This window comes from Colossoma macropomum, unplaced genomic scaffold, assembly GCF_904425465.1.
Source record: "Colossoma macropomum unplaced genomic scaffold, Colossoma_macropomum, whole genome shotgun sequence".
In the NCBI taxonomy this organism is placed as follows: domain Eukaryota; kingdom Metazoa; phylum Chordata; class Actinopteri; order Characiformes; family Serrasalmidae; genus Colossoma; species Colossoma macropomum.
The window spans coordinates 43,737,502-43,764,576 of NW_023494805.1; the positions used below are offsets into that span (position 1 = coordinate 43,737,502).

The 27,075-nt window shown below is 42.0% G+C and overlaps 1 protein-coding gene across 1 annotated transcript; it reads left to right on the top strand.

Annotated features, from left to right (window-relative positions):
* Positions 1–789: 789 nt before the first annotated feature.
* On the top strand, positions 790–26,733 carry nadkb (NAD kinase b). Its single transcript, XM_036597230.1, has 12 exons — positions 790–859; positions 2,340–2,564; positions 4,007–4,090; positions 5,637–5,766; positions 10,317–10,425; positions 11,046–11,131; positions 11,945–12,047; positions 13,488–13,642; positions 17,874–17,973; positions 19,402–19,559; positions 20,625–20,707; positions 25,265–26,733. The coding sequence occupies exons 2-12, from the start codon at positions 2,341–2,343 to the stop codon at positions 25,422–25,424; spliced, it is 1,392 nt and encodes a 463-aa protein (XP_036453123.1). The 5' UTR covers positions 790–859; position 2,340; the 3' UTR covers positions 25,425–26,733.
* Positions 26,734–27,075: the final 342 nt, after the last annotated feature.

The window sequence follows — 27,075 nt, forward strand, 5'->3', positions numbered from 1 at the left end:
GACGCCACTGACTTTTAAATGATTATTTCAGGCTTTACAGGCTATTTTAGCCTGTTTATATTCTCCTCACTCAGTAATGATGCAAAGTCTTATATAGTGCGTAGTGTGGCTGCCAAAGGGAAATACCACCAATTTTTCAAAGTTTCTGCATAATTCAGTGTGTGAGATGTAGACAGAGAGATTCAGAGTGGTTTGGTGTGAAATGGTTCAGATGTCTTTACAGTGGTGGTGATAGGAACCAGGGGTCGCCATGACTACAACACAAATATGGACTAAACTATCATAAAACAGTGTCTCAGTCATCAGGCAGTGAATTCATAACCATTTACTGTAGGAACTTTCTGTGAGGGAGATTTTAGAGGTGGACGTCTGGTTCCTATCACCACCACTGTGAACAGTTCTGACTCTGTAAGTTTCTCTAGAACGGAGCGTTTCACACCAAACCGCTCTGAACCTCTCTGAACCACTCTGATTACATTTTAACTACTTTATTATGCAGAAATTTTGAAAATCAACGGTGTTCCCCTTTTTAAAACTGTAGGGGACAGTTACTAAGTTTCTCGGTATCAAAGTTGCTGTACACTATCATAAATTATGCGAAACAGCATTTTTTAAAGGCGTAGGTTTTAAAATAAACAGCGAAATTGTCTTTTAATAGTAAACACCTAATTTTTGATGCCTGATTACCGGCGGTACGCGCCCATTGGTTGGATGCCTGTGAGTTTTACCTACCATCCAATCATAGCGCACGTGGTGGGATGAGATTAGCCAATCGCAGCCGTAGGAGGGCGGCACTATCCGGAAAACAGGTGGGAAAAGAAAATAACAGCCTCGTTTCGGCGTCTCTGTCCTGCTAACGGTAAGCTAGTAAAGCAATTCATGACAGTCGTGTTTGGGGCCGTCCTGTAACTCAGTCCGCATAATTATGTGTATTTAATTAAGAGTTCTCGATAACGTGCTTTATCCCTGCTGACTGTCCGGCTGTCGAGTCTTAAACCCGCGGAAACTGGACCGGCTAACTATGTAGCTTAGCATAGCTAGCTAATACACCATTGACCTGAATAGGCAGGTTAGCATTAGCTGGCTAAAAGTGGCTAACGGTAGTTATTACTATTATTATTATTATTGCTACTGTATTATTATTATTTTATTATTAATTGTGTTATTGACCAGTATGGTAACCTCGTTGCTTTGTTATATTGGCTGATATTAAGGCAGAAGCGAGTAGAAAAGAGTAATATTGATTATTTATATTAATGTTCTTTCAACTTAAACAAAAATAATGATTATAAGAGATGTAAACGTAGCTAGCTACCAAAAACAGACTAAAAAAGGTCCAAACCAAACCAAACTCCTGAACCAACACAGCAGAATGAATTTAAACCCAGTTATTTGGGAACAAACAGTTAAATGTTGATGACTAAAATGGAACTGAGGAGATTAAATTAGATTACTTTATTCACTAATATACACTCACTGAGCACTTCATTAAGTCCACTGGCCACATAGTTTCACTCTGTAGTTCTACAGTTACAGACTGTGGTCCATCTGTTTCTCTGCATACTCTGTTACCCTGTTCTTCAGTGGTCAGGACCCCCATGGACCCCCACAGAGCAGGTACTATTTGGGTGGTGGGTCATTCTCAGCCCTGCAGTAACACTGACATGGTGGTGGTGTGTTAGTGTGTGTTGCGCTGTGCAAGTCAGACACCGCAGTGCTGCTGTTGGGCAGCATCCTGTGACCACTGATGCAGGACTAGAGGATGACCAACACGGACTGTGCAGCAGCAGATGAGCTATCGCCTCTGACTTTACATCTACAAGGTGGACTGACAAGGTAGGAGTGGCTAATAGAGTGGACAGTGTTTAAAAACTCCAGCAGCACTGCTGTGTCTGATCCACTCAGACCAGCACAACACACACTAACACACCACCGCCACGTCAGTGTCACTGCAGTGCTGAGAATGATCCACCACCCAAATAGTACCTGCTCTGTGAGGGTCCATGGGGGTCCTGACCACTGAAGAACAGGGTAACAAAGTAGCATAATTTATGTATAACTTCATACAGTCTATGCATAGAAACGAAGCCATTTTGAATGAAGTTGTAGTTTTATGTCATAAAAACTAGCACATCTGCCATTTCAGCCACTTGGCACAATCAGAACAGAACATTCTGGCTGTGTTTGGTTCATAAATCCACACAGATGCCGTAAGTGGACCTTCTTTGGGGAAAGGAATGTAAAATGCATTTATCAGTATAATAAAACTCTCCTCTGTCTCTGATAAAGGTAGGGATCAGTTTGCTGGTGTTGCTCATGTTGGCTTTTTCACTCTTCAGGATGGAGGGTGTGGAGGAGAGAGGCGGGGCTAACCGGCCGCCCAGGCGTGGGAAATCTCCAAGGAGACGGAGAGAGGGGAAAAAATCTCACCGAAGATCAAACGGTCCAAGCGCTCAAGAGCAGGCAGGAAATGACCAGCGAGCTGAAGAGCACGAGGCTTCAGAGACGCCCGCGGCGTTGGAGGAGACGAGCGAGAGCTCGCCTAAAAGACTGGACCGATGCAGGTAAAGGAAAACGGCGCTTTTACAGGCTGATTATCTCTTTACTTTTATACTGTCACTTGCTGGAGGTGTGAGTATCCAACCTCAGAGTGGTAGATTATGATTTTGTATGTCACAATAACCGTTTCTGAGTAAATATTATCGTCGTCAGTCCTTCTCAACTGCACGTTTGATTACAAAGAGATCACAGTTAGTCCAGTTTAACTGGATTTAGTGCAGCAGTGGGTGAAATGTAGAATAGAAATAGTTTTATTCATAGTTTTTATAGTATTTTTTAAATGTGGGCCCAGTCCCATTTCACCCCTCACCCCCACCACTCAGCCCTACCCCTCTGTTTTGGGTGTTCTCGTCTAGGGGTAGGGTGTCCTGATTCTTGTTGAGATAGAGGGGTGGGGTGAAGTGTTGGGGCTACATGACCCTCCAAACTGAGGTTTTTCAGAGACTCCAAACAGAGAGTTATGAGAAAAAAAGAAAAACCAGCAAGATGGAGAACAAGAGACCAAAGAAACCCACAAATGTGAGAATTTTCTCTCTTAAAAATTACGACAAACATTGTATGATCTTAATTTAATGTCGTTTCAGTGTGTTTTGGTCATTTTCTTCATAACAAGCATAAAAAAAATCAATACTAGTACTGATGTCTCTGTAACTCGCTAGCTAAGTTAACCGTTCCACCTTAAATGGAGCAACAGTTACATTCTGGCGCCTCAGGCACTATAATAATAACTGCTGCTCCATTTAAGGTGGAACGGGACAATTCAAACTAGAATCTGGTGAATATCTGACTTCAGCTTCATATCACTGAAGAATTAGAGGTGGGTGATAATAAATAATTGCCTCCCTCTTTGAAGATCATATGATCCCTAAATGTAACTAAAGCCCAGCAGTGAGGAGCTGAACTTTACCCTCCTCTGCTGTCACTGCAGACTGGCAGGGTCGCCTACAGAGCAGCGCTGGTAGCTGTTAATGAAGTGATGCTCTTTTTATTTGAGGGTCCCATTTCAGAGGGAGGATTTCAACCACTACCCTGTAACTCAGTTCCAAGGGGCAACACTCGAAAACAAGGGGTAGGGGTAAAGATAAGAAACGGGACTGGGCCTTTGTCTTTTTCCAATCGTGGAAACGTCTTGGAGCGTGATATTACAGTTTTTCCCACGTTGTCCAGCCCACTTGGACTATTATTATTGTAGATGTAATGAACTCTCACATTCAGAAATCAGTGCAGTTAAATTCGCTTCAGGTGGATTTTTGTGAACCTGTTACTTACCAGGTAACTGATGAAGTTCCAGGTTGACTTTTCCCTTTTTGTGCAGATTTAGGTCAAGCACCCCATTTCCAGTGGAAACCAATCAGAAAACTATTAAATTGCCTCATAGCATGGAAGTACAGGTTCTGCTGTCAGTCAGTAAAGATCTGATAAGTGTTCAATATCTTTATTATTCCAGACGAGCTCATTTTCTTCATGGACCGTATCCCACCACTCACTTCGGACCCAAAGCCTGCATCCTCCCCAACCCGACCTCAGTCATGTGAGTATCACTGATCCAAGATTGTTGTGGGAATATTGCATTTTACTTGTATTTTATTTTTGATGAAGCACACCATAATTCATGCAGGTGTTTCGGTAGGGAGCCAATAAAACGAGTGTTCAGCAGCTTCAGTGGCTGTACACGTAGGTGGAATTTGAGGTGGATAAGTAAATAAGGTTCTAGCTACAAACACAGCCTGTTTTGAGTTCACTGTGATGTCACAAAACAGTTAGATGTATATGCCAGTTCAGTCTACAGCAGTTTAGCCCCACTCACCCACACTGAAGTCATAAGGAGTGTTTCATCTGCTTTTTGAATGAGGCAGAGCCAATCAGCGCAGAGTTCACATTGTGAAATGGTTCTTTAGACTGATGGAGAACACTTTTTGTTGCTATATACAACTATTTTGAAAATGGTTCTGTATAGAACCATATGCAACACATTTTCCATCAATCTGAAGAACCATTTCACCATGTAGAGAACCATTTAAGCATGCAAATGGTTCTTTGGTTGTTCATGTTTTATGCAGAATCCTTACTAAAGAAACCTGGAGGAACCAGATTACATTCACCTACAAGTCACTCTGGCTAAGAAAAATCATGTGAGCTCCTGCAACCACCTGGTATTTCATAGCGGCAGGTTTGTCAAGCCAGAATGAATAAAAATAAATATCTTATTAATCTGTGATTTTTATTTATACTATTCAGTAACGACTGTAAAACATACAGTCCTGTGCAAAAATCAGAGACCACCCTTCGTTTATTTAATTTCCAGTCAAAACAGCCGTGAAGTCCAAGTTGTTCCTCTTTCAGAGAGATTTGTTTGGAGATCATATGTTGTCTGTGTTCAGACTGCGGGCGAATCGGATTAGTTTCTCAGGTCAGATATTTTAAGGCGACCCTCTGCTCTGTTATTTGCAAGTGTTCAGAACAAGTTTGTGTGTCCAGACATCACCAGTCTATCTGCATGGGTTGCCATGGTAACGACGTAGGCGTCAGTAACTACGCATCTGTGCGATTTTAAACGCGGGCGCAGGAGAGATGGAGGAGCATCATCTCGCCCTCCAAACTCTTCAGAACTCTCTTCATCATCATGAATCTTTGGAGCTCCTCTTGAATCCCAGCACTTCATCTCTCTGGATTCGACATCGTCGCCGTTTGTCGTGTTGCGAGTGACGAAAAGACACTCTGAAATCCGATATGAGCGTCCAGAGCATCCAGACTGAGACACATCTGTAAAAGTCGCATTTCAAACCAGCTACAAATGTTACAAAAATTTGCAAAAATCAGATTTCGTGTGTTTCTTTTTTTTTCTGTCCAGGCTATCAAAACTCAAACTGGATTCAATCTGATTATGACAAAGATCAGATTTGGGCTGGCAGTCTGAACATGGCCTAAGGTGCTAAACTGGAGTTCAAAGCTGATTAAAAGGTTTCATAAAGATCATAGAGCAGTAATAAAGGTCATTGATTTTGCGTGATGTCCAAAGTGATTTCGTGTTGAATGCAGCTGTTGATTGAGTCTGTTTTGTGCTATTTTAACTCCAGGCACATCCAGGACCCGGCCAGCCAGCGGCTAACATGGAGCAAACCCCCCCTGAATGTGCTGGTGATCCGGAAGGTCAGAGACGAGGGTCTGCTGGAGCCCTTTAAGGAGCTGTGCAGGTTTCTGGTGGAGGTAGGAGATAAAGAACACCGACAAAGCAGCCATAGAAACACCATACAGCACTTACTCCTGATTCACTGTGTGAAATACAGCACCAGATAAAAGTCTGATCATACACAACAATACCTTAGCAACCACCTGGGATACCATGGCAATGGCCTACCAGGACCTTAGCAACCACCTGGGATAACTTGGTAACACTTAAGCAACCACCTGGATTTCATAGCAATGGCCTAGCGACGCCTTAGCAGCCACCTGGGATAACGTAGCATCAGCCTAGTGACACTTTATCAATTAGCAACCACCTAGGATAACATGGCAACAGCCTAGCAACTACCTGGGTTACCATAGCAACAGCCAAGCAACATCTTAGCAACCACCTGGGATAACCTGACCATGGTCTATCAACCATCTAGGAAAACTTAGCAAGAGCCTAGCAACACCTTAGCGACCACCTGGGATAACATAGCAACAGCCTAGCAACACCTTAGCAACCACCTGGGATAACATAGCAACAGCCAAGCAACACTTTTGTTACACACACTTGCTGTGTGTAAGTTACAGTAGTGGAGCTAAAGCGTGGCCACATTCAGGAACAGCAGTGAACACACTGACCCTGTGGGGGCGCTGTAGGAGCGCACTGAGCACAGAGGAATAAATATACAGTAATACAGACCCGGTTCAGCCTTCATGGTGACTGTGTTTAGCTATGCTAACGTACTTTAGTCCACGTTTGTAGGTGAGGTTGTGAGAAACCACATGATCAGGTCTGTTAAAGATCTCCAAGCGCATTATTAGCTCTGACTCAGCAAACATCAGCACACCTGCAGGCTTTTGTTACAGGATCTCATTTCCTGGGCCTTCAGAGCGGCGCGGCTCTGAAAGGCTAACGCTTACGCGAATCAGTCTGTGGGCGAAACGACTGAACTCGTCCGCCTTCCTCGAGTCAGAGTTTATTTAAACAGCGCCTTTCACAACAGGTGTTGTCACAAAGCAGCTTTACAGAGAGATCCAGGTCTGAGCGTCGCCAACAGCAACGGTGGCAGGAAAAACTCCCTCAGAGCAAGAGAGGAAACCTTGAGAGGAACCAAGACTCAGAAGGGGAACCCATCCTCCTCTGATCCGCACCGGATAGCAGACACTATCACAGCACTTTTCAGGGAGCTTTAGAGAGAATAAACAGCTCTTTCTGCTGTGACTCAAGCCAGATAAACACGGAGGTTAGAAATGGTAACTTTACAGGAGAAGAAAAAACATACTTCACTTTTAATGTAAGTCAATGGAACCAGACTGTTTTCAAGTAATTTTGATCCGTCACTAATACTGAAGTTATAAAAGGTGTTATACTTAAGCAATAGAACACAGAGGGAGTGTGTTATTGTGAAATAACATCACGGCTGTGATTTGGTCGCCGTAGATCATCACAGCCGTGATGTTATTGGTGATAACACACTCCTCGAGTGTTCTACTGCTTTAATACAACAGTTAAATAAATACAGTAATAAATTAATAAACTGGGCCGTGAACGCGGCGTTTAATATGTTTTAATGTTCGCAGCTCCTTCACCAAGTTATAGTTCCTTAACGAGCAGCTCGTTGATACGTCAGAGTAACGAGCTCCGCCCACTCGCTGCACAGCCGGCAGTTCGTTCACCAGCTCCTTACACTAAATTCCCAAACTGTCATCACCACTGAGCAGCTTTTCAGTCGGCAGCTGTGACAGAAGAACAGCTGAACAACCTGGAATCAGCCAGAAATGAACCCAACACCATTCGCCAAACGTGTAGTCTGATCTTCAGAGTCTGACCAAATCAGACTGAGCCATAAAACTGCCGCAATATCAGGTTCAGCTCAGTTTTGTCAGTTTTTGCTGGATCAGTATTAATGTTGTTTTGTTCCAGCCAGTCTGTAAAGCATCTTACTCAGTCAGTGTAGAGCTTTAAAAGTCAGGTAGTGGCTCCAGGGCTTAACTAAGACGCTGCAGATGAGCTGATATAGTGAGAACGAGGGGGACATATTAGAGCTGCTACCGTAATGGAGTGTTCTGAGTGAGTTTTACTGGACAGTTTTTCAAATTTTATTTTTAATCATAATTTTGGCTTCTAACGATTATGAAAACAAGATAATTGAGAAAAATTTTGGCCGTAATCAAGCAGCCCTGCAGTGTAAAGCCAGCCTTTCCGTGTGACCTGCAGTGACCCGAGAAGCCTGCTGTGAGCTCATGGTCTGCTGTGACTCCAGTCTGGGGTGGAGGAGGTTTTGGGCCTCCGTCCAGCTCATTACACATGATTTGGTTGTGAGCATAAACAGAGGCAAATGAAGTCTAATCTCCTCCTCTGGGTTTTCTCTCATAGCTCTGCTCAGCTTTCAGGATTCCAGCAGTTTCCTCGTAAAAGATCCAGCCCTCCTGCTCACAGTTTATTCTGTGTCTCAGGAAGTTCTTAAATTTGTGACCAAATTAAATTTTTCGACTTAAATTTTAACCTAATTATATTTAAAAAATGTCCTGAGATTTCTGATCCAACTTAAATGTATTGGCCTATTTTTTTGTCACTTGAACAAAGAATCTGAAAAATATTGGGTTAATTATATTTAGTCCAACACAATTGGACTGATGTTCAGTAAACTTAAACTGAATTGTTTACATATTTGTTATTATGGATTTGCATGTCGCTGTTGTCGGAGGAAAACCTCGTATCTCCAAAATAGTAACTTTACAGGAGAAGGAAGAAACCTACTTTACTTTTAATGTAAGTCAGTGGAACCAGAATTTTTCCAGAGTAATTTTGGGTCGTTTCTTTTGGTCCATTCATCATGAAATTTACATACAATGTAATGAGCAACAGGCATTTTCACATTATGTCAAAAACTGAAAAACTGGTTTTGTCCGACCGCAGTGATATGTTTACATACGTGTTTTTATGGTCTTTATGGTTACTTTTAAAGTTTTCTACAGTGTGTTAAACATTCATGGACACAGAAATCCAAGCAAAAACCTCAGTAATTCAGCCATCAGTGCATTCACCACATTATCAAGAGACCGAGTTTGAACCCCAGTGATGCCACAGCCAGCCGAAAGTGGGAGCCCAACAGGAGGAAATGCCTGCTGGGATTGCAGTTTTATGCATCAGATCATCCGGTGATGCAATATATCGCTAGAAAGCTTGAAATCTCAGAATTTGATTCCCACAAACTTTTATGATCTGTTATTCTCAGCAGTTACGATCGTCTCATTTGCAACATCAGCACTGAATTATCGAATGCCAGCAAATCTGTGTGTCGTCATCTTCAGAGCCTCTCCGCCTCCACAGAGACACCATCGTCCAGAACATGAGGTCCTCTTATGTTGGGTATGCCGAGGCAGAAATGGGCTACAGTTAAAGCAGCATTATGCGAGAATTGGTGTTTTGCTCTTGGGCTCCCCCTACAGGCACAGAGAGTATTTCACTTTTTCACCACTGCCGTAAATACAGATCGCGCAGTGAGCGCCCCCTCATGGACAGCTGCATTTGTTGACAAGCTGAAGGAAAAAGAATCCGACTCCCATTCGTGTGCATGCAGGCATATGGACACTACAGATTACGCTCACGATTTCAGTTGTTTCTGTGTGTAAATAACTGAGAGTGTGATCTGTAGCGTCCATATGCCTGCATGCACACGAATGGGAGTTGAATTGTGCCTGGGAATTCGGCGCAACACCAGCAAAGACAGCAGCGCTGACTGTGATGCAAATACATGGCATGAAAATTTGATGCTGATTTTGGTGATGTGGCACCACATGAGGTAGACGACCCTTTAATGTCTGTAGTTGCTGGGACACGGCTGATCAGGCAGCTTGGCTTTTACCATGACGCATTAATAATAATAATAATAATAATAAACAGACTAAAACAAACTAATATTTTTTTGCTTTGTAAAAAAATTTAACAAAGTAAAACTAGTACAAAATAACAACGCTGCTGACCCCTAACCATAATTAACAACTAATTACTAATGAATTATTAATTATTTAATTAATTATTCATTATTGAATACATATTAAATACACACACATTTATGTATGTATTTAAAAAACAATAACGTTAGCGTAAATAGTTATTTAAAATCTAGTACCTTCTTTGTCTATTCAGTCCTTCATTCAGTTAAATCAGGTGATGGAACTGAACAAGTCCCTACGATGGCAAGAGGCTCAAACACTCCTTATATCTTCAGTGTGAGTGGGCGGGGCTAAACTGCTGTAGGCCGGATGTATGTAAATGTGTAATTATATTAATATCTTCCTGTTTCATTTTAAAAACTTACAGTACAAGGTTGAAGTGAGGACCTGAAGTTGAATGTCATGGCTGTGAAAAAGGGCTGATTTACAGAGCTCCCTGTTTACAGTGCGCTCCTGTTTTTGATTGATTGATGTATTTAAGGTCGTTTGCACAGCGTTCAGACGTTCGTCCGATGCAGATGTGCTCTCTGTGTGATTTGGACCATGGTCCTGGGTTCTGAACAGTGCTGAGCTCAGTAAAGCCTCACAGTGAATCATCTTCTCTCTGTGTTTCTGACTGAACGCAGGAGAAGCACCTGATGGTGTACGTGGAGAAGAAGGTGGTGGACGACGTCGCTCTCACAGCAGACGAGACGTTCTCCAGCATCCGGAAGCAGCTGTGCACCTTCAGAGAAGGTTCTGTATCCACACGGCTTCCTTTAGCTGTGATATAGAGGGTGCGGCTTAGAAAACATTTCCAAAAAAGTTGTGACGCTGTGAAAAATGTAAATAAAAACAAAATGCAATGATGTGCAAATTATTTAAACCTCTTTATTTCATTAACAATGCTTCAAAGACAACAAATCAAATGTTGAAACTGAGAATTTTTGTTGTTTTTTGAAAAATAATTTCTCAATAAAATAGCAAAGAACTTTTGCTTTTCATCATCTACAGTACATAATATCATTAAAAGATTCAGAGAGTCTGGAGAAATCTCTGTACGTAAGGGACAAGGCCAAAAACCAGTATTTGCTGGCCGTGATCTTTGGGTCCTCAGACGATTCAAAATGGGCAAATATTTTTCAAAAAAACAATAAAATTTCTCCGTTTCAACATTTGATTTGTTGTCTTTGTAGTATTTTCAAAGAAATATAGGATTTAAATGATCTGCACATCATTGCATTTTACTTTTATTTACATTTTACACAGCGTCCCAATTTTTTTGGAAATGTGTTTGTATTATGTTACAGTGTAAATCAGTATTTTACTCATTTTGGGGTTATTATAATGATTTGAATCTGTGCTTTGTCCTACAGGGTTTGATGACATATCAGACTGTGTAGATCTGATCATCTGTCTGGGTGGAGACGGAACGCTGCTCTACGCTTCCTCACTTTTCCAGGTGAGTCACAATCACTGATGGTGTCCTCTGAAGGTTTACATTGCTCTAGATCTGCTGTGATTGTAGCAGGTGAGATGTTAGGTTTGACTGGGTCAGTTAACCCTCTGCAGTCTGAGGGCGTTTTCTGGATTTTTGCATGTGTTCTTAAATGTGCCTTTAAATGCACTTGCATACGGTCTAATACACACGTATATATCTGAATGTTCAGATCAGTCTCAGCTCTCTCTGTAATGAGGCCCTTCTGACCTGGTGTACAGAGAAAATTCAGCCCTAAAGCTGAAAAAATCCGGTTTTAGAAATTCTTGATGTCTCTTGTGAAAACACTGCTTTACTGATGTTCTCCTCATCACTGCTTTACGAAGCAGCTGTAAACTCTCTGCACGCTGTTTCACATGAGTCTCCGATGTGGACTGGATGAAGAATGAAGGGTTTCCGGCGTGATGGTCAGTCCTTAGTGATTTCCTGAGTGTCTATCGGTCAGTTTCACGCAGAATGTAGACGGACACACCAATCCACCAGCTCCACACGGTGAGAGGCAGATGACGTGTATCTCAGCCCCTCTTCATAGGCTCATAACTCCGGATGTGAGTCTCGTATGATCTCGTGATAAGATGGAATGGAAAGGGCGGCTCTACAGATTCAGGAAGTGTCTGAACTGGATTTCTGAGCTGGATCATCACAAAGATGTTAATAGAAACATTGAGAAACATCTCATTTGACGTGCCGGCGCGTTTGTTGACCCCAGAGGCTGAAAGCAGGTGTAGGTGCTGTAAAGCTGCAGTAGATGAGGTGTGTGTGCGTTTGTGTCCACAGGGCAGCGTTCCCCCTGTTATGGCCTTCCACCTGGGCTCCCTCGGCTTCCTCACTCCCTTCAAATTCGAGTCCTATAAGACGGAAGTGGACAAAGTGTTCGAAGGTACACTGAGCATTACCCACTAGCATTAGCACTGTGGCTGGGATTAGCCCGCTGGGTCCGGCTGGTTATTCATCTTAAGACCTTTAAATTATTTTGAATTATTCAGTAGCTATGAAAGTGACTACTATGAATGATTCAGTATCTGTGATGAATTATTACGTATCACTGATGAATTATTCACAGGGATGCACAATGATGTCGGCATCATATCGGTCAGTATTTGCCTTTTTAAACATCGCTGACATCGCGCCGACGCTTAGATTTGGTGAATATTTCAATCTGATATTTGATGAAACATTTATTGTATGAATAAGAGCATGTTAGCATTTAGGCGACAGCACACAAGCACTACTCAGGCAAGCAGCTCGGTACATAAAACTCCAGGTAAGATGTTTTAATAGCTTAAACCTTAAATAAAAGGACCAGCATTAAAACTAAGAGGCTGATGATGTTGTTGTTATTTGTCAGCTTCTTGTTTGAATTTTCCTGTTCCACCTTAAATGGCGCAGCTGTTACATTCTGGTGCTCGAGGCGCCGGCAGGGAGAACCCATAAACGGCAGGTTCCAGTTCTTTTTTACGCTCTACTTGTATAAACTGAGTGAAATAAAGTGTTCAGCGTCTCATCACACTCAGTATCAGTTTACTGCCTCCACACACACTGGCTGTTTATGAGCTGAACGATCTGAGCTGAAAAAGGCCAGGCTAGTAATGTTAGCTGAGCTAACTTACCATTAGCATCTCTCTGTTCATCTAAAAAACTGGCTGCTTCTCTCTGTGCAAATTTAAAGCCTCGTGATCCACTGTGGTTTTCTGCGGCCTCAGCATGGCTTTAATGTAATGTAGTAATGGTTAAATGCCGAGCGGCGCTCTGTGATGCATTGTTGTGCTGAATTCCGACTCCCCTTCGCTGCACAAAGGCAACACGGGAATCTGGATGCTACAGATTGCAGTCATGATTTCGGTTAGCCAAAGAGTCTTCATTTCCTGTAGCGAACAAAAAACGCTGGTCGTTGCAGCACTCGAGAGATCTAATGCCTTTCAGTCATAACAACAAGTATTATGATCAGCATTGTGAGGACACTTTAAACACAGTTTAAACTTGGTTTAAAGTAGTGCTCACCTCCATTTAAAACAATGGTTTTACATTTTTGGACGTTGCGGCGCGTCCGGTGTGCAGTGGCCTTTACAGAAGGCAGTTTGAAATGTCCAAGATGTAAAGATGTGTACCAGTTATTGGCATCGGCCCAGAATTCCCAGATCAGTGCGTCCGTAATTATTCAGCATTTACCATGAACTACAGTAACTACTATGAATTACGCAGTATTTACCATGAGCTATAATAACTTATAGGAATTTTTCAGTACCTTCTGTGTATCTATGTGTCTGAAGTGTCTGCAGGGTTTTACTGATCTGCCTGCATGTGACTGTGCGTTTCCCAGGCAACGCAGCCATCGTCCTGCGCAGTCGTTTGAAGGTGAAGGTGGTGAAGGGTTTGTTCCAGAGAAGAGAGCAGCTCTTCAAACCCGAGGGAAACGGAACCGGCCCTCCGAACCACATCAGCACGGAGGCGGGCAAAATCACACTGCAGCTGCAGGTAAAGCGGCTACACCCCACGCCTTTCAGCCCGGTTTCAGCCCTGATCCTCAGCCGGTCCGAGTCTGTGTTGGTCGGCTCCAGTCTGCGGATGTCGAGGCAGTCGGGGTCGACAGTTCAGAGATAAAATCGTGTAGCAAGCGACTCAGATGCCTCCTGATTGAGTTTCAGACCAGGCGGCAGGGCTTAATTTGTGCCGGAACAAGCCAGGTCCGAATCCAGCACCTCCCAGACTGGCTACGGCATCTTGTTCACATTTTAAATGTACTCGTACGATAATCTGTAGAGACGTATCAAGAAAATTCGTAATGTTTACTACAACTCAACAAAGTGTAACACCCCCAGCCTTATTCTACGCTTTTTAAGTGAAAATAAGTGACACAACCTCTACAGAGAACGCACTTAAAAAGGCGTTTCTTCTGCAAATATCAGTGCACAATTTCTGTGTATTTGTTTAATGTATATATTACTGTAAAAAATGTGCAGGAATTTGTTCCCTGTAGAGGGCGCGTTTTTCACTTCAACAGAATGTAAATCAATAAAACAAGTAATTTGATCAAGCTTTAGCGCGTGACTGTACGTATCATAACAGTATGTGTAAAAGTGAACTTGCTGTTTCTTCTCTTTTTGCGTGGCAGGTACGCATTTTAACATCAGAGGCTAATGCTGCGTTCATGTGTTTGCCCTGAAAAACATGGGGCCATGGTGACTACGGTGCCGGTGAAAATGGATGATTATCAGAGAAGAGTTTTATCAGTGTAGATTGTGTATTTAAGGTGGAGAAAGACAGGAGGCGCTCTGCACTCTTTTATTTTATCACTCTTTTACTGAGTTCATCTGGAACTCAGTAAAATGCTCCCAAACAATCAACATAAAACGATAACAAAACCACACCAAGTGTGTTTACATGCACTTAATAATCCGATAACTGCAGAAAATCAGATTTTATCAGTAATCTGATTAATGCATTTTCATGCTTTTGAGTAATCAGATAATGGGGAAACTCTGTGCCTACATGAGTCAGACAGTGATCAGATTTCTGCTTTACAACCAGCCAATAAACTCAATAAACGTAAAACTCTGACTTTTTAAACATCGCACCACTTTACCTGAAAATGATCTAGGAGATGAAGAATATTTAAATCTTTCATTTCGTCAAGCATGTAGTCGGTTTCAGGAAACTCTTACTCTGATTTCTTTCGGATTTCTCAGTCTGAGCATGTGCAAAAACAGATGGCTGTACCGGAAATAAGCGAGCAGCGTGTTTTACTGCGTCTCGTGGCGACGCTGCTCGCTTATTTCTGGTACCACTGTCTGATTTTGCACATGCTCAGACTGAGAAATCTGAAAGAAATCAGAGTAAGAGTTTACATGCCCTGAGAAATCTGATTACTGAGCTAAAATCTAGCCTCTTTATCAGATTTCTAGATCTTACTCTGATCTAAGAAATGGGACTATGCTGTTTGCATGACCATTTAAATAATCAGATAACTGCAGAAATCTGATTATGATCTGATTATTGAGTGCATGTAAACACACTCAGTGCTGCTTATTACTCGCGAATGACTGTTCCTCCCTCAGGAGACAGAAGCTGTTTTGGGCACCACAGATTGACGAGTTCACAAGAAAAGTTCAGAAATAAGTTGAATAGTTTTGTAATGTTCTTACAGCGATCTCAATGAGGAACATTAGACATTTTTATTGGATTTAAAATGATTTTACTTGCCAAGATGCTGTTTTTGCAGAGTTGCAAGTCATTTCTCAAAAAATCTGCAGAAATCAGTGGGAAGGTGTGACATTTATTTTACAGTCTATTACGCTCTAAAGCTCATTCACACTCACTCAGTGTGGTTAATGTTTGCATAGCAAATAAAAGCTCTTTGTTCTCGCGCTGCTCACATTTCAGAGAAACGACTTTCCATACCTGACAGTCAGAGCAGAGGCTTCTTTTAAAGGGGAACTCCACTGATTCTTAAAAATTCTACATTATTAAACAGTTAAGATGTAAACAGAGAGGTTCAGAGTGGTTCAGAGTGGTTCAGAGGGGTTCAGAGGGGTTTGGAGTGAAACGCTCTGTTCTAGATAAACTTACTGAGTCAGAACTGTTCACAGTGGTGGTGATAGGAACCAGACGTCCACCTCTAAAAGCTCCCTCACAGAAAGTTCCTACAGTAAATGGTTATGAATTCACTGCCTGATGACTGAGACACTGTTTTATGATAGTTTAGAGAACTTAAACTCCATTCATGGTGGAGGGATACATGCAGGACGCTGTGAGGCAAAATAGTCCCCAAAGAAAACTTATTATTTCAGATTTTCCACTATTTTCCATCATCAACATTCCATATAAACTCAGAAGACTCGTGTAGGTTCACTGGTGGTTCTGATAGTAAATAAAATGTCTATATTTGTGTGCTAAATATTTTTCCAGACTTTTTTTGAAGTGAAAAGTAGTAAAAATCATCTGAGTAAAAAAGCATCTCTCTGCAGATGTTAATACAGAGTTCTGTTATAATTTATTCATTTAAAAAATAGTCACAAGTAAAATAGTAATTGTGACTGGTGCAACAGTTTGGCCACCCTAAGTCAGTACGTAGTGACATCCCCTTCGTCAGTTAGCGAGTCTTGCTGTTCTCGTTTTGTCGTTATTAGTTCCATCACTTCATCCACAGCGAGTGACCTGAGTTTTGGGTGTGCTGTGCTGATGTAGAATATCTGAGTCTGGGTGTATCAGATGTAATGAATCATTCCTCTTATACAACATTTACATTCTAATGTTTATTAATAAATAAAACGGCCTGTTTCCGTTTTCCATCATCACCCGCAGCAGCAGGAGGTCCAGCTGATGCTGAGCGTGTTTGAGGAAGGCCGACTGCGCAGATACGCTGTTTTTCATATTTCATGGAAATGTTTTGAGAGAGTGAGGTGTCGATAACAGCTTCCTTAGAAACACCATTTACATTTTCACTGTAATGATAACCTGCCTGGACCTGCTGGACTGGCATCGTCTGCATGGAGCTGGTCACATGAGTGAATATAAAACTCCTTCATTCTATTCAGCGTGTCCATCTGAACCGTGTCTGCTCAGATTATTAACCAGCCTGTTTCTCTGTAAACACAGAAATGTGATTTTATAATACAGTTAGAAGAAGGACTGCAAGTACTACTACTGTTTATTAGCATTATTATCATAATTATATTATTATATATAATTATTATTATTACTGTTGTCAATAATAAAATAATAATAGTAATACTATTACTACTCCTACTGCTAATAATAATATTATACAGTAATATTATATAATTATAAAGGCCAGTCGATCGGTCAGTCAGTCAATCAGTCACTCGGTCACTCAGTCAGTCACTGTGTCAGTCAGTCAATCAGTCACTCGGTCACTCAGTCAGTCACTGTGTCAGTCAGTCACTCACTCAGTCACTCACTCAGTCACTCACTCAGTCACCGTGTCAGTCAGTCACTCACTCACTCAGTGAGTCAGTCAGTCACTTGGTCAGTCACTCAGTCGCTCACTCAGTCACTCAGTCAACCAGTCAGTCATTTAGTCAGTGACTCATTAAAAGACAACAACTCATAAACTGGCCCATGGATTTGATTAAAAAAAGTGCAGTGGGTAGCTCTGCGGCCTCACAGTAAGAAGGGTCTGGGTTTGGTTCCCTGGCCAGGTGACCAGGGTCCTTGTGTGGAGTGCATGTTCTCCCCATGTCTGTGTGGGTTTCCTCCCACAGTCCAAAGACATGCAGTCAGGCTCACTGGACACACTAAATCGCTCCATAGGTGTGAGTGTGAGTGTGAGTGTGTGTGAGTGTGAGTGTGTGTGTGTGTGTGTGTGAGTGTGTGTGTGTGTGTGTGTGTGTGTGTGTATGTGTGTATGAGTGTGCATGTCTGTAAAAGTAAGAAAGTAGGAGTGTTAAAATAGAAGGAAGAAGAAATAGAAGTATTAGTGAAACATGATCATCATTGAGCCCTTTACCTGCTTCTGTCTGCATGTTTATGAGCTTTTACGGGACGGTATGTAGTGAAATCGCTACACAGGTCACAAACAACCGAATAACAGCAGGCTGTGTTAAATATGTTCAGTAATTTAGATTTAAATGACTTTGTTGACCTGACGTGTGTGTGTGTGTGTGCGTGTGTGTGTGTGTGCGTGTGTGTGTGCGTGTGTGTGTGCGTGTGTGTGTGCGTGTGTGTGTGTGTGTGTGTGTGTGTGCAGGTGCTGAACGAGGTGGTGGTGGACAGAGGCCCCTCCTCTTACCTGTCGAATGTTGACCTGTACCTGGACGGCCGCCTCATCACCTCCGTCCAGGGCGATGGTGAGTGTGGAGAGTGTGGAGACGTCTAAAGGCCCAAAGTCGGGAGTCGATGTACAGTCAAAAGATTGTGCACCCCGGTCAAATTCCATGTATTTGTGAATTTTCTGAGTGTGAATAAGTTAACACGTCCTTTACAGAGACACTTCTGCACATTTTAATGCACAATTACTGTTTATGTGCCTAATTTAACATACTGGGAATAAGCAAGACACAAAATGTGGCCCATGTAAAAGGTTTTTTTCCCAATACGTTAAACTAAAATTAGCAGAAAAATGTCATATTTAAGTGTGTTCTCTGTAGAGGATGTACACTCAGAAAATCAACATGATGGAATTTGACAATCAACTTTTGTATGTAATTGTACTACTACTATTACTATTTATAATACATTTTTTTTGTTATTTGTTTACAATAATAATAATAATAATAATAATAATAATAACGGGTAGAAAGTTAAGTGAATATAGAATTATACAGGACTTTTATTATGACAGCAGCAGTGTCCCTGCCTAAACGAGGCATTATGCATCATCCTCTGCCTCCAAAGCAAAGTAAAGAGTGCATGTTCGTGTTAGCGTACATGCTAACAGTCATAGCTAACGTTAACGTGGCGATGTGCTGCTCGGCGACTCTGTTCTCCCTGTAACAGTGGAAGTATCCAAATAAAGCTGCTGAAACAGAGAGATAAAGGAAAGATTCCAGTTCCAGACGCTCGAGCTCCCATACCTGCTGGTATCTCACCTGTTTTCGTGACCCATCATGTGTTTCTGTGAATGTGTCTCTGCTTTTCTCCACTGTTTATTTGTTAGCCCTGTATCAGTAGTGTTGGGAGGGCGTGAGGACGTCATTTAACAGTGTATAGCGCCACCTATGCGACTCTTGCGCATGCAGGTTCTCCTTTAGGCCCATTTATAACATTTGTGTAGTTTTATGTACCAAGAAATGGTCCTGATTCATTTGAACAGTATTATTTTCCAAACTCTCTTTATTCCTCAGAATTGAACAGACTGTTTTTGTTACTGACGTATGTAAATGAGCTCTGTTCTGATTGAATGTTCTCATTCAAAAAGCAGTCTGGGCTGCAGCACTTCTTATAACTAACATTACAGTCTGGGTGGGTGGGCCTAAACTGCTGTAGGCCGAATGGGTGGGTCTGTATGTAAATGAGTTGGTTTTTGTGACATCACAGAAACAGAGTCAAAACAGGCTGTTTTTGCAGCTTAGTTTCCAGATATGGACTGTATAGACTAGAGGTTCAGTTGTTTTCATGATGATAATAATAATAATAATGGTGATTAAAGAGTCAGCGACTCTCCTTATATACGTCTATATGCTGCTATAATAAGATATAAACCGAGATTATATTTATCTGTTTGTCTGTTAAGCAGTTTATTGATGTCTGTGTTGCGTTTGTGTCCGTCTCTGCAGGTGTGATCGTATCGACTCCGACGGGCAGCACTGCGTACGCAGCAGCAGCCGGAGCCTCCATGATCCACCCCAACGTCCCGGCCATCATGGTGACCCCCATCTGCCCCCACTCGCTCTCCTTCAGACCCATCGTGGTCCCTGCGGGAGTGGAGCTGATGGTGAGAGAGGGGACGACATCTCCATTTAAAAACACGTTTACCACCAGATTAAAGGTGCAGTGTGTGAGATTTAGGGTGGATCTATTATCAGACGTGGAATATAGTAAACAGACCATGTGTTCATTAGTGTATAATCAGCTGTGACTATGGATCGCTGTGTTGTCGTTATCTTGGAATGAGCTTTCATATTTATATAGGGAGATGCCAGGTTTCTGCAGTAGCCCAGAACAGACAAACCAAACTCTGGCTCTAGAGGGCGTCTGTCAGACTTCTATGCTGAATTTGGTGCTGTAGCTCTGGTTGGAAAGTAGAAGAATCAGTGGAGCTGCCGGTGCTGCTGACCGTTTTGTGTTGTGAGAAGTCTGAGAACCCAAATTTAGACAAATGGAGGATCAGACTTATTATTTAGCACAAAAAAGGGAGGCAGGATGAATCGTCACCATCAAAGAACAGAAAACATGAAGAAGCAAAACAAAATCAGGACAGAGGACGACAGAAAACCTGACAGGCATAACATTCTGACCACCTCCTTGTTTCTGCGCTCATTGTCCATTTTATCAGCTCCACTTACTATATAGGTGCACTTTGTAGTTCTACAGTTACAGACTGTAGTCCATCTGTTTCTCTGATACTTTGTTAGCCCCCTTTTACCCTGTTCTTCAGTGGTCAGGACTGTAAGTCACACTTTTGGCCGTGTCCTAAAGCTTTAATGCGCTGAGTTTACTGACCGGATCCAGTTTTTCCATCATCGCTACCTGCAGTGCTGATCTAAAGTTGGTACGCGCTGTTTGTTTGATGACGTTAAAGACACTCTGATCCAACAGCTTAAATGCTTAAAATGAGTTTACAAGACAAACAGTTGGCTGAATGCGTCTGAATCTGTTTCCATAACAAGAAAATTCAGTGTAAACATGTTTAAACGCCTCCCAGCAGTGAAGAAACCGTGATTCTCTGATCCGCTGTGTTCAAACCTCTGACCGTTACTGTACGTCCATCTGCAGATTTCACACGCTGCTCATTATCCTTTAGCCGATGATCAGTAACCAAACCCCCCCTTCTGTCCAGATAACACTGTCCCCCGACGCCCGCAACACGGCCTGGGTCTCCTTCGACGGCAGGAAGAGGCAGGAAATCCAGCACGGAGACAGGTGATCAAACGATAACCATAATCATCAGAGCGGTTTAACGCATGTTTGATTAGTCCACTATTAGCAGTTAAGGCTTGAACAGCTGCTGCTTCAGTACACTAGGTGGCGCTGTGTGTCTTCTGCTCTCCAGATGAGTAAGGAGTCTAGCTGTTCACTCAGGACAGTTAGCAGAGTTAGTGCTAGCTGTAGTGCTAACGCAGAGCTAGTGTTAGCTGTTTCCAGTTAGCAGAATAAGCTATTTTAAGCTAGCACAGTTAGCTAGCAGTAGCTGTTGTTAGTTAACAGAGTTAGCTGGTGTTAGCTGTTTCCAGTTAGCAGAGTTTAGCACAGCTACAGTTAGCTATTCTCAGTTAGTAGTAAGCTAGTGTTAGCGGTTATTAGTTAGTCATAGCTACTTTAAATTAGCACAGTTAGCTGGTGTTAGCTGTTTTCAGTTAGCACAGTCAGCTAGGGTTAGCTGTTTTCAGCTAGCACAGTTAGCTGGTGTTAGCTGTTTTCAGCTAGCACAGTCAGCTAGGGTTAGCTGTTTTCAGTTAGCACAGTTAGCTGGTGTTAGCTGTTTTCAGCTAGCACAGTCAGCTAGGGTTAGCTGTTTTCAGTTAGCACAGTCAGCTAGGGTTAGCTGTTTTCAGTTAGCACAGTTAGCTGGTGTTAGCTGTTTTCAGGTAGCACAGTCAGCTAGGGTTAGCTGTTTTCAGCTAGCACAGTCAGCTAGGGTTAGCTGTTTTCAGTTAGCACAGTTAGCTGGTGTTAGCTGTTTTCAGCTAGCACAGTCTGCTAGGGTTAGCTGTTTTCAGTTAGCACAGTCAGCTAGGGTTAGCTGTTTTCAGTTAGCACAGTTAGCTGGTGTTAGCTGTTTTCAGCTAGCACAGTCTGCTAGGGTTAGCTGTTTTCAGTTAGCACAGTCAGCTAGGGTTAGCTGTTTTCAGTTAGCACAGTCAGCTAGGGTTAGCTGTTTTCAGTTAGCACAGTCAGCTGGTGTTAGCTGTTTTCAGGTAGCACAGTCAGCTAGGGTTAGCTGTTTTAGTCAGTAGCTAGTGATAGCTGTTTACAGTTAGCAGAGCTTGTTAGCATTAGCTGTTTGAAATTAGAAGAGAAAGCTAGTTTTAGATTAGCAGAGTTAGCTATTTTCACTTAGCCATGTTAGCTAGTGCTGGCTTTTTACATACATACATTATTAATATTAGTATTTTTTTCTATATTAGATTTATTTATTAATAGGATACTATTCAGATCTAAAATTGAGCTTTAGGTAACGCATATCATACTTATATATAATTTTAATGGAAAATATAGTGTGATAAGATTTTTGGCCATATACTCCAGCTCTGCGTGCTCTGCGGTAATTCCACACGTAGAGACGAATTCCAGTGTAATTAACGCAGCTTTGTTTGCTGGTGAGAAAGTGCGGCTTTGATTATCTTCATCTGCTGTTTTAAGGCGGAGCTGTAAATACAGACCTGACAGAAAGCTGATTAAACGCAGGCAGAACAGCAAACACACCACATACACTCAGCCTGCAGTGCAGAGTCCAGCATTAAAGCTGCACTGTGTAGGTTTTGGGGATTTGGAGCCCCCTCTGGTGGAAATGTGTAACTGCACACAGAACACTGTGGTGTGGGTTGTGCTTCTTCCTGAGTGGATGAATCTGAAAGAGAACTCAGAGAGAACTCAGTCTGAACTCGGTGAAGGAGCGTCTCTGAGGATGTGAGTGAATTATCTACTACTGTATCACATCTTTATCAGTGTGATGTTGATTTGAGATCATTTGAAGCCGAAACATCGAGCCGGACCTTCTTTTAGAGTCTGTGTGTGACGTTAATACGCAAAGATGTACGACGTGGAGTGAAAAACTTGATGCCTCTGATTTTTAAATGATCGATAATTGATTATTTCAGGCTTCACAGGGCGACTCGCAGCAGTGCACTCACCATATTTTAGACTGTTTATATTCTCCTCACTCGGTAACGACACTGCCTTCAGCTTTAACACAAAAATATTACATAGTGCAGCTTTAAAATAAATAATTAATGACGTGACAATAATGAGATATGCAGTTAGGACCATACTAATTCATGGGGAATAAGCTGAGCAAATTGGGTATTTTGGTCAAGTCAAATTTATTTGTATAGCGCTTTTTACAACTGATGTTGTCACAAAGCAGCTTCACAGAAATCCATTAAAGACAAAGTTTCAACATGAAATGTAAATCCTCCAGGTGAGCAAGCCAGGAAAAACTCCCTCAGAGCTGAGGAAGAAACCTTGGGAGGAACCAAGGCTCACATGGGGGGACCCATCCTCCTCTGGTCAAACTACCTACACAATTATTATACTACTAATATTAATAGTAGTAGTAGGTAGGAGAAGTATTTTGGTGCATTGTTCCTTTTAATGTTGGACTCTGGACTGTAGTTTGAGTGTATGTGCTGTGTTTGCTGTTCTGCCTGTGTTTAATCAGCTCCACCTTAAAACAGCAGATGGAGATAAAGCTGCACTTTAGACCTGATTATGTGGTTTCTGACTGTATTATACACTGATCTCTATAAACAGGGACTGAAGTACAGACAGTTCAGCTGCCTTTGCTTTCATTTCTGAAAGTAAATAAACAGTAAAACAGACATAAAACGAGCAGCACGAACTTAGAAGGTTTTAATTCTCAATGACAATCATGTTAAACTAAAATCAGAAATCGAGCGACGTTCACAGAAGATCGTATTTCCGTATCCATAATGAATTTACTCCCAATATCTTTTTTAATAAATCAAATGGAAGTGATGTGGCAAGTGAGCTAGAAGGCTCTCATTCACTGCCCTTGTTTGGAGCACGAGAAGCTGCTGCTACTCATCTGCGATAAAATGCTCAGTTACGGTGAAATAAGATCCTGTGGTGATGGACGTCCACGCAGCGCGTTAAAGGTATTCTACCTGTTTTCTTTAGTGATTTTATAACTTCGGTTTTGGTCTCGTTGGGGGGGGGTGGGTCGCTGTGTCAGTAAAGTATCTTTGAGACGGGTCGTGTGCAGCATAGCGCGAAAGTCCTGTTTTGCAACGACTGAGAACTGGCGTGCAGACTGCAGGTCACACAGCAGCGATGCGTTATTCGCATTTATAAGCAGCGCAGTTTCCTGGTAAGTTAAATCTGCAGTGAGAGACTGTCACACACTTAAAAAGTGGCGAAGATGAAGTCGCTTCTCTTTCGAATTCTCCCGTTCCACCTTAAATGGTGCCACATTTACATTCGGTGCCTCAGTCAGAATTTAAGGTGGAACGGGAAAATTCGAACAAGAAGCTGGAGAATAAGAAGCAACTTCAGCCTCAGAAAACAGCCGAACGCTGAGAGACATTTAACTGATCTACTTCTGAGGAGACGTTTTCTGGCGGAGATGGGAGGAAAGCGGCTGTAGGCGAAGCTTAAAGCAGAGCGGAGTAAATCTGCGTTCTCGTTTATATTGTTTAGCCCATACTAGGACATTAACACACACTGAGACATACTGGGCATTAAATGTTGTGTCTCCCAAGCTGGTTTGACTTCGTTGAAAGGCAAAATGGCTCTTCTTATCATTTGTGTTGTGACTCCTGACCTAACCTGGCTTTAATGCAGAGGGAGCCGGTCAGATTTCTCGCTCATCCGGTAGTGTTTTTGTTATGTGCCGCCACAGACTGTCCGGGCGCTACACTTACCCACTGCCAGGTTCCGCCTTTTGCGTTCCGTCAACATTACGTTATAAATTAAATATTTAGAAAATCGATTTTTGACGTTGAAAAGAATCGATTCAGAATCGTTCACATCTGCATCACGATGCATCTAAGAATCTATATATATATGCTTTACAAATATGTGTATACATACATACACATATAGGGATGGAGCTCCGTCCAGTACCTTTGGAATGAGTTGGACTGATCCAGAACTGACCATCCAACATCAGTACCTTACCTCACTAATGCTCAATCAAATCCTCCCAGCAATGTTCAACATCCAGTGTAAAGCCTTCCCAGAAGAGTAGAGGCTGTTACTGCAGCACAGACTCACTATTAATTTTGGAAGAAACATTGTATGAGCAGGTGTCCACAAATTTTTGGCCACATAGTGTGTTTGTATCACTGTCACCCAAGTCTTATATCTAATTTATCATTTGCTTTTTACATAATATGAAAACTGCAGTTCCTCTTCACATTGTTAGAATTTCATGATGAATAGAAATAGTCCAGAATTACCCATTAATGTGTGCACTTAAAAAACAGTGTAAAAAACAGAGGAGGAGGAGACGAGAGAGAGAGAGAGAGGGAGGGAGAGAGAGAGGGAGAGAGAGAGAGGGAGAAAGAGAGAGAGGGAGAGAGAGAGGGAGAGGGAGAGGGAGAGAGAGAGAGAGTGGAGAATCTGATTGGATGGTAAACTGATTTATGAGGACCGTGAGTTGTTGTTGATGTTGTTGATGGTGATGATGATGATGATGGTGATGATGATGATGATGATGATACTACTGATACTACTGTGCAGGTCAGAAACGTATCATGACCGTGTTTGATGTCTGACCGTCTCTCTGTCTGTGTGCAGTATTAAAATCACCACCTCCTGCTATCCGGTACCGTCGCTCTGCTGCCACGATCTGGTGTACGACTGGTTCGACAGCCTGGCGCAGTGTCTGCACTGGAACGTCCGCAAGAAACAAACACGACTGACCGACGGCTCGGACTCCTCCGACACCGAAAACTGACCTCACAAACACAAATAGGCACAAATGCTACACCAGCGTGCAGGAGTCTGAGCGCCCCCTGGTCCAATCCCATGTAATTGTTGATTTTCTAAGAGGAAAAATAGAACATCCTCCACAGAGAACACGCTTAAATATACTTACACAGTGGAGCAAAAATAAAACAGAACTCCCACACCGGCCATGTTTCGCTTTAGTTTTGTTCCCCCGATGTTCCATGCAGCTAATAAACACTAAAGTGTGCTCTGTGTTCTCTGTAGAGAACTTATTTACATTTAAAAAAATCAACAAACATAATTTGACTATGGGGTGCATAAACTTTTGCACCTGACTGTATGTTGGATTTTGTCACTGTCGTAATTAACCTCGTTAATATTAACTATAGAAGGAAAAAACCCTCTTAACTTTTAATTAAGACCGAGTACTTTTCAGAAATTGAGTATTAATACTTTTTAGGATATTTAGAGAATTATGAACTATAAGTGGGTGTGGCTTAAACCAGAAACACAAGTTGGTGTAATTAAAGGCCACAATAATAAAAGCTATGAAACAAAACACACTGATTAGATTACTGCAGATACAGAAATCATTTAAACATTTTTTAATTTAGAATTTCTAAAATGAGCCCTTATTTGTCAATGAATCACAATAATATGACACGAATGCAATTTAGACAGCCAATCAGCTGCCTGGATTTTGGAACAGGCTTGTTTATTGGCTGATGCTGATGAGACTGAACACCTACTGAAATTTCAGTAATACTGAAATGAGTACCATAAAAGTTTAAATTTGACACCCAGTCCTGCTTTTAATGTATGTAAACATAAGTAATTTTAGAGCATTTCTATTGGTCCATTCAACGTACAGTATTTACATACTGTAAGGCACAGCTGTCACTTTTAAATGGTGCAAAAAGTAAACAAAATGATATTTTTATTACGACAGTGACAAAATGTTATATTACTATTAAAGCACAAACGCATAAAAACAGACTTCCAATAAAGTTGTTCCTAGACAGAACTTGGCACATATTAATATATTAATAATCAATAGTTGTAGCTTTATCTGTAATGATTATGTACATTCCAGCCCATTTCAGCCTCCAGCCTCATTCGCCACTCAGGTAAGCGCTCTGAGCTCCAGCCGGAGCAGCTCATCCCAGAACCCACTCACAGTTCGTGCTCTCGCTTAAAGGGGCCAGAATGTAACAGCTGCACCATTTAAAGGAGAATTCCACCCATTTTTCAGAATTTCTCCATAACTCAGTGTGTGAGGTAATCAGAGTGGTTCAGAGTGGTTTGGTGTGAAATGGTTCAGATGTCTTTACAGTGGTGCTGATAGGAACCAGGGGTCGCCATGACTACAACACAAATATAGACATTTTATTTACTATCCAGAACCACCAGTGAACCTACACGAGTCTTCTGAGTTTATATGGAATGTTGATGATGGAAAATAGTGGAAAATCTGAAATAAGTTTTCTTTGGGGACTATTTTGCCTCACAGCGCCCTGCATGTATCCCTCCACCATGAATGGAGTTTAAGTTCAAAACTATCATAAAACAGTGTCTCAGTCATCAGGCAGTGAATTCATAACCATCTCATGTAGGAACTTTCTGTAAGGGGGCTTTTAGAGGGGGACGTCTGGTTCCTG